The following is a 7,913-nucleotide window of genomic DNA, read 5'->3' as shown; positions in this document are numbered from 1 at the left end:
CCCCCCCCGGGGACCCTCCCCCCCCCCCCAGAGCACGGGACCTGTTACCCACGTGCAGGGGCACTGGTGTCATCAGCAGACCCACCCCCTTTACCTCCTCCCCATCCGGTGCCTCTCACCAGGGAGGAGGAGGGCCGTGCCTGCCAAGGTGAGGGTGCTATGGGCATCCTGGCCCACACCCAGGCGGACCCAGCGCGGCTAGCAGTGAAACTGACCGGCTCTCACGCCCCTATCAGTGGCACCACCCCCACCCTGCAAACACGGAGGGTGTTCAGAGAGCCTTTAGTCACTTGCCCCAGTGGCCCTGGAGTCCCTCCTCCACCAAAGTGCTCCCCCCACACCTGCCTGAAACCTAGCGGCCCCATCCTCCTCGGTTGTGGTGGGGGAGGGGCGGTCCTCACCAGTTGAGGTTCTGGAAGCGCTTCTGGTAGTTCTGTGCTCGGCGCACCTGACCCGAGCTCCTGTCTTCTAGCTGGATCCCGTAGAACCCCAGCATGAGCTCGTAGGCCTGCACAAACCGCTCCCTGACCTCCTTGCAGCTTTTAAATGCCTGGAACACACCCCCGAGGCCAGTGGGGAGCCCAGGGGTCGTAACCCATACATCCGGCTGGCCAGCGCCCCCCTCGGGCCCTGATTCTTCTAAAGGGCTGGACTCAGACTTTCAGGGTAAAACGCCAGGGCGCAGGAGCCCGGACAGGAGTGAATGATGAACCTCTCTAAGCTGCCTCAGAGTCTCACTGGGGCCTGAGGCGCCGGCTTCACCCCCAGGGGAATCTAGCTCCTGGGAATCATGCACCCCCGCCCCCCACCCCAGGGCTGAGCACGGGGCAGGAAACACGTCGTGCCCCCCCCCCCCCCCCCCGACCCTCTTGTCCCTCCAGGAGCTTCTGCTCCAGCCCCAACCAGGTGTGATGAAACTCCCATCACCATGATTCTGCTCAGAGCCCTGGCTCTGGGCTCCCCCTTGGAGGCAAACTGCCGGAGAGAGCCAGATTTCTCTAGAAGCCTGTGAGAGCACCAGGGGCAGAGGCAAGGGCCAGCGCGGAGGGGAGGGGCTCCCCGGGACGGCTTCCCAGCGATCAGAGCTCACCTCAACCTCCCGGAGCGTGAGGGGCTTGGCATGCCAGTTCACTCCAGGTTCACGCAGAGGAAACAGCCTGTGGGAGGCACGGTTACAGGTCCGTCGGCGGCAGGCACGGGCTCCCAGCTAAGGCGCACACCCGCGGTCCCGGGAGGCTCACCAGCCTCTCTGGGTTCACGGCTCAACTCAAGGAGAGCCTGGCTGGATGAACATGTGTGTGCGCTCTCACGAGGCAAAGCCGAGGCGTGAGGGGGGGAAGGCTGCAGGGAACCTGTTACGGGCCAGGGCACCAGATGTGTGCACACGCGACTAGAGGAGTCGTGCGCGTGCTCGGCAGCGAGCCGGTCTGCCAGTGCTGCCCAGGGCGTTCCAGGCAGTCCTCCTAATTCTTATGTTCTCCTTGCGTCTCCTCTATCCCCCACGATGCGCTGTGCCCAGGAAAAGGCCCCCGACGTGCCATTTTCAAACGCACACTGTGTTTGTGGGGCAGCGTCAAGGCTCTCGAAGGCAGCCATGCCGGCAAGGATCACCTCAGGCCACTGTTCGAGGCCTGTCACTGTCAGTGTCCAAGGGGCACCGGGGCCCGACCCGTCCCAGGAAGCCGGCCTGTCTAAGGCTCTTCCTGCGCCCCACGCCCACCTACAGCCTCAGAGGCCGCGCACCACCGCTGCCCTGCGCCGCCGGGGCCGCCTGCCCAGTAAACTCCGCCCCGCCAACGGTACCTGCTCAGTAAGCCCCGCCCTGCCGACGGTGCCTGCTCAGTAAGCCCTGCTCCGCCCCGCCCCGCCAAGGGCGCCTGCTCGGTAAGCCCCGCCCCACTGAGGGCACCTGCTCAGTAAGCCCCGCCCCACCGAGGGGCGTCTGCTCAGTAAGCCCCGCCCCACTGGGGGGGCCTGCTCGGTAAGCCCCGCCCCGCCGAGGGCGTCTGCTCAGTAAGCCCCGCCCCGCCGAGGGCGCCTGCTCGGTAAGCCCCGCCCACTCACCACTGGATGTAGGAGTGATTCTCTTCCAGGACGTCGTAGTCCTCCCTCCAGTTCTGAAGAATGTCTTCAATGAAACAGCCTGGGGGCCCCACGGGGATAAGTCAGTGAGGAGCTGCTAGAAGTCCCCCCACTTTCCCTCCCCTCCTCTGTTGAGGACCTCGGGGCTCTGAAGCTTGTGTCTGTGTCATGTGACCGTAACCCCCCAACCGAAGCCCTCGGTTTCTTTGCAGTCCGACACGGGCTCTCCGTTGCTGCCTGAGCACAGACCCGAGTGAGAAGGGCCACGCTGGGCTCGTCGGGCCGGAGGGCCCAGGAGGACATGGGGTCCCAGACCCCCACCTGCCTTTGCAGAAAGGGGGCCTCACTGCCCCCTCCAAACCACAGCTGGTTCGCTGGAACCCGACCTCAGACAGAACCTCCAGCGGAGCCCCACCCCCCATGGCCTGGCCTCCTGTAGGGCGGCCACTGTTTCCAAGGGCCAGTGACTCTCTGAGGCCACGTGTCCTCTGCTGCAATTGTGCTGCGTTGTAGTGGGAAGGCGGCCACGCCTGAACGAATGCGCGTGGGTGGCTTCCCACGGACTCTCCCTTATGGACGCTCACAGTTGAATTTCGTGTCACTTTCACATCACAGAACATTTTCCACCTTGAGTTGTTTCCAACCACTTGGAAATGGAACAATCACTCTTACTCGCCAGTTTACACGTGCGGCTTTCCCACCAAGGCAGCAGTAGTGAGCGACACGGCCCTTCCCAGGGCGTCCCCGCAGCAGCCTGCAGGGGGCGCTGCGGGGCAAGCCGAAAACCGCGGGCCCAACAGGAAGCCGTCCCCAACAGGGTCCTAGTGGGGCCACAGACGCCCCCCGGGACAGGGCGCAGGCGGCCCAGCAGACGCGCACCGTTGGGCAGGAACCGGATCTCGTTTCTGTAGAAACTCAGGTTTGGCATGTCACCGTTGCCATCCCGTTCTATCAAATCCTGAAGAGCCAGAGAAAGTTGCCGGTGGAGACATCTCCAGAAATAGGCTGCCTCCGAGGGCCCCTCACACTAGAACGTTCGGGGAGCGGGCGTCCGCTCTTGGGCCCCTGAGCCTCGACATCCTGAAGGCTGGCGAAGACCCGAGTCCCCAGCCGGGGCCCCTCGCCCTGCAGGCGAGGACCAGCCTCCGCACTGGGGAGGACAGCAGCTCCCTCTGACCGCCACCTTCCCTCCTCACCAGCGCGGGCCGGGCGGCAGGTCCCCTCCATCTGTACCCCTAAAGTAGCCTAGGGGTTGGCTGACACTCACAGTGCAGAGGGCAGGGGCGAGGGCCACGGGAACGCCACCGACATGGGCCCCGACCCGCGGACCGACACACGGGGCCACATGTGGCTCCGCCACTAGCTGGCGCTGCTCCCTTGCTTTAAAGGCTCCGAGACAGAGGCGGTCCTCCTCACCCCCCTCCCCCGGGGGGGGGGGGGAAGGAGCTGCAGTCCCAGGGGGGCCATGGGACCTCGTCTGAGGAGGGGGGTGATGGGACGTCTTGTCCCGATGGCCTTCTCCCGGCGGAGGGCGGGAGACTCCGTCCCGGGCGGGCTGCCGAGGTGTGCGGGCGCCGAGGCGGCTACGTACCGGGTAGTGGTGCCGGTACCTGCGTGTGTCGCGCGCGGCTCGCCAGTTTCGGGACCCCGTCGTCCTGGCCTGGGGAGAGAGGAGATGGGTGAGACCCCTAGGGGAGGCCCACCCCAAGCCAGCCCCTGTCCCAGTAAGGGCAGCAAGGACGGGGTCCGCTAGCAACAAAACCGGAAGGGACCAGAATGGGAGGAACAAGCCCTGCCCCCTGCTCAGCCCCTGCCGCCGCCCCCGCTCCCAGGATCCCAGGCTGACCGGCACGTTCTTGGGGCGCAGCACCGCCCCCGGGCCCTGGCTTCACTGCCTCCTCCGGTACTTGCCGGCTAACTCCATTTGGACCGCAGCCCCGGGACTCGCCCCTGGTCCCCCTGCCTTCGCCAATGCTTTCTCTTTGTACGGTGCTCTAAGTTGTCACAAGGCTTGTGTCTCGAAGGGCCGTGGCCTCCCAGCCTACAGCCCCAGGAGGGGCCCCAAACACTTGCCTGACGAAGAAATGGATGACCAAGGCCCAGGGAACCAGCCTGGCCCCCGCCCAACGCTCGGCGACCAGACCCCGCGTCTCCGGGCCTCCGGCCCTATGGGAGAGCCTGTGCAGGGAGACACAGGGGCTCCTCGCTGCCCCCCAACACCTGCAGCCCCTATCTCTGCAGGCCAAGCTCCCGGGGTCCTGGGGGGGATAGAAGGTAACTTCGCGGCTAGGATGCTGGGTAAAGGCGGCTTCACCCACCCTCTTAGAGGGTGGGAGGCGTGAGCGAGGCTGAGCCTGGCCGGAGGTCCGACAGAAGCCGGGGCAGGAGAGAGGGCCCAGGCAGGTACGGCTCCTGGGCGTGACTCCACAGGAGACCCACCGCTCGTCCCAGGGAAACACCTGGGTCCAGGATCCTGGAAGGGGCACTACAAGGGGAGTCAGGAGGCCAGGCCTGTCACTGTGTCCCTTGGCTCTGACCCCCCTCCCAACTCCCCAAGATGCTCCAAATGGTTCTGAGCTCCAGCAGGGGCCTGGGGGTGCCTCTCTGCCCAATTTATAGACCAGGGCCTGCTGGTGATGTTCTTGCCTACCAGCCAAGGGCCCGAGGAGACACCAGAACTCAGCAGGAGCTGGCCCCACTCACCATCCCCAGGTCAGCCCCACGGGTGCACAGAAGACACAGCCCAGGACAAAGTACCAGACAGCTGGGCCCCGTGTAGAAGTCAATGACTGTGGCGCCTCTCAGTGGCCGAGGGGCCGGCGCACTGCTGTGGGAGTGGGGCTCACGGAGCTACAGCAAGGACACCACCCTCTCCCAATTCGTGCCCCAGCCGGCGGGCATCTGCCACAGAAGAGCCAGATCCCTGCCCCGTGACCCCTGGCCACTGCCCAGCCTGCTGCCTCCAGAAACTCATGCCTGCCCCGAACACCATAGATGTGCTCCGCCTTCTGGCCTCCCTGGCAGGCCCAGGAGCCCGTCCGGGTCCCTCTCCCTGACCAAGACTTCACCACACAGCCAGCTAAACCCGAAACCAGAGCTCTCATCTGTCTGGGGGAGAACGCAACCCAGAGATCACACGGGATGGAATTCAAGACCCCATAGACACGATGCCACTACATCATCCTCCAAAAGTGACAGCTGTCACCTAAGTCCCGATAACACCTAGAACCCCAGCTGGGACCAGCCTGCCCTGGGACAGAATGTGAGGCTCAGGGAGTACCGGCCCCTGGTATTGAGTGACCCTAGTAACAAAAGTAACCAGTGGTGATGAGAAGAAAAGAAATCCGTGGCAACAAAAGTAACCGATCGTAACAAGGACTATCACCAGTGAAGACAAAAGTAACTGCTGGTCACCTAGGTAATCAGTAGTAACAAAAGTAACGGCTGATAATGACAAACCAGCAGCCATACTGCTAGGAGCTGGTGCGAGCAGCCCTGGCTCAGGCAGGTCACGTAAATGTGGCCTCCAAGGCCACTTTCGAGAGGGTGGGAGGTCCCACGGGTGGGCGCTGCACCCAGCGAGGAGCGGTGGGGGTGAGGCGGGCCGGGGCTGGGAGGGAGCAGGGCGGGGCAGAAGCAGGGGGCACCCAGAGGCAGAAAGGCAGGCAGAAGCAGGCGGCCGGCACGGAGAGCTGGGATCTATTCAGAGGACAGAGCCAAGGGCCCGGAGGCGGGAAGTGACAGAGGCGAGTCCAGAATGTGCCCAGGGCATCCGCTTGAGGAAGTATCATCACACCGCACGGATCTGAGGGTGGCCTTGGATCTCCCTGCGAGGTTCCCCCCCCCTCCCCCCGGGCTGGGCCGGAGCTGGGAGGCGCGGGACGGGGCGGGTCTCAGGGTGTCCAGCGATCCTGAGGGGGGCACCAGGGGGCCTGGGTCGGGGAGAGGGCAACAGCTGGAGAGGGAGAGCCAGGCCCCAAGCCGGGTGTCCGGGGGCCGGGGGGGGGGGCGGCCTTCCCGGAGCGGGGCCTCACCCCCACCTCGCGGCGGCCGGGCGGGCGCCCCCCGGGGCTGGGCGCTGGGTCCCCGGCGCGCGTCGAGGCTGCACCTGGAGCGCGCCGGGCCGCGCCGCCGGCGCGTCCTCTTCGTCCTCGTCCTCGTCCTCCGCGTCCGCGTCCCCTGGGGCGCCGGCCTCGCCGTCCTCGTCGCCCCCAGCGCTCGCGCCCTCGCCGTCCTCGTCCTCGTCCTCCTCCCAGGTCGAGTCGCAGTCCGGGTCGTCCATGCTCGGGCGGCGGCGGGACCCGCGCTCCGGCGGAAGCGAAAGTGAGCGAAGGAGGAAGCGCGGGGGAGGGCCGGGGGCGGGGCCGGGGCGGGATCGGGGCGGGGCCGGGGGCGGGGCCACCGGCGCCGTCCGCCCCGAGAAGGCCCCCCACGCTCCGAGCACAGCCCCTCCCGGAGAACGTCACTCCGGAGGACGCCCGCCCCCGTTCTTGCTGGGATTGTCCCCAGGGTGTCCCCCCAGGACCCCCCCTACACGATATCCCTTCCCTTTGGGAGAAGACACCTCCCCCAGGATGCCCTCTGGAGTATACCGGCTCTACAGGTATGTCCCTGGAGGATGCTCATCCCAGAGAATCACCCCAGAATGCCTCTGAGGACAACCTCCCCCCAGAGGAAGACACCTAACTGCTGGAAACCCCCTCCTCCAGAATATCCCTCTTCCCAGAGGATGTTCTCCTGGAGGAAGTCTACCCACCCCCTGGAGGATGCCCACAGGAGGATGTCCCTCCACAGGGCTGACCCCAGGAGCATAACCCCTGGGAGCTGTCCTCCCCAGAAGGGAGGCCCCCCCCAGGATGCTCCCACGTGGGATGCCCTCCAGGTGTAGGCTGGGGCTGTGGCCTCATGAGAGGCTCCTTTGGAGAGCAGTCTGCTTCCACGGTCCCCCAGACTGTGGGCAGAAGTCATTCTCGGGCGGTGGGACACGGATCCTCGTGTCCCTTCACAGACGGTTCACGACTGGGCAGTTTGCTTCCATAAGGCCAGCAGGAGGGTCTCTTTCCAGTGTGCCGGGAGTCGTCTGCACCGTCACCGTGGGCCTGGCCTCTGCCCCTTTGCCACATCCTATCAGCGGTAAGGTGCTGCCTAGAGGGAGGGGACGCATGAATGACTGGGTGACTGGGGTCATCCTGACGCTGCTCAACACAGGTGGCCCTGGTTAAACATCCCCTCGGGGGCCTCTCGGGGCGCTGGGGGCAGCCGGCGGTGGCCGCCCTCTTCGCATACATTGGCGCGTGTCAGACAGCTGAAAATCACCTGCATTTGCAAATTCCCCAGTGACCTCCCACAGATTCCCTTAATCTGTGCCCTCACATCTGCTGGTGGCTGCGGGAGTTCCAGCAAAGTTGGAGACCCGCCCCTCAACATGCAACTTGGGAGTGGCCCGTCCAGGTAGTATTTGGACTCTGTGACCACCGTGCACCTTCAGTGTTTCACAGCATTTTCGCTAAAACCAAAGTCTGGCCTTCTGACAGATCTAAGCCAGGAGGGTAACTCCCAGGGTCGACGGGGTAGAGGGTGAAGGCCAAACCCAGGCCCCTGGGGTCGCTGACCTCTCCCAGCCCCACCAGCGGCCCCTGGGCCTCAGGGCTGCCTGTGACAGCTGAGAGGGAGCACAACCTTCCGACCTTGGCTGTGGGCACAGTTGAGGGCCCTTCTTGATGTGGGCCGTCCTCATCCATTCTCCGGGTACAGTCTCACCTGGCTGGAGCCTGTGTACACACGACCTCACTCTCTAAGAGGACGGAGGTGCTCTGGGGGGGGGGGGGGGG

General features: G+C 65.3%; 1 protein-coding gene and 1 long non-coding RNA gene across 2 annotated transcripts in view; one reads left to right on the top strand and one right to left on the bottom strand.

The window, feature by feature from the left end:
- Positions 1-6,425, bottom strand: part of OGFR (opioid growth factor receptor) — a 28,092-nt gene extending 21,667 nt beyond the window's left edge. The window contains exons 1-6 of the mRNA XM_040459862.1: positions 6,191-6,425; positions 3,674-3,742; positions 2,962-3,040; positions 2,065-2,143; positions 1,091-1,157; positions 373-550 (exon numbers count right to left, since the gene is read on the bottom strand). Of these exons, the coding sequence (XP_040315796.1) occupies positions 398-550; positions 1,091-1,157; positions 2,065-2,143; positions 2,962-3,040; positions 3,674-3,742; positions 6,191-6,364 (621 nt within the window). The 5' untranslated portion in view covers positions 6,365-6,425 and the 3' untranslated portion in view covers positions 373-397. The remainder of the gene's footprint in view (positions 1-372; positions 551-1,090; positions 1,158-2,064; positions 2,144-2,961; positions 3,041-3,673; positions 3,743-6,190) is intronic.
- A 679-nt stretch (positions 6,426-7,104) lies between these two features.
- Positions 7,105-7,896, top strand: LOC121020020 (uncharacterized). The gene is made up of 3 exons (XR_005785890.1): positions 7,105-7,220; positions 7,420-7,533; positions 7,837-7,896. It is a non-coding gene; the product is annotated as an uncharacterized LOC121020020 (long non-coding RNA).
- The last annotated feature ends 17 nt before the right edge of the window (positions 7,897-7,913 follow it).

The sequence above is a fragment of the Herpailurus yagouaroundi genome, unplaced genomic scaffold (assembly GCF_014898765.1).
Source record: "Herpailurus yagouaroundi ecotype Mexico unplaced genomic scaffold, PumYag 246, whole genome shotgun sequence".
In the NCBI taxonomy this organism is placed as follows: Eukaryota; Metazoa; Chordata; class Mammalia; order Carnivora; family Felidae; genus Herpailurus; species Herpailurus yagouaroundi.
The sequence above is the reverse complement of the archived record's forward strand: the minus strand, read 5'-3'. Positions and strand labels throughout refer to the sequence as shown.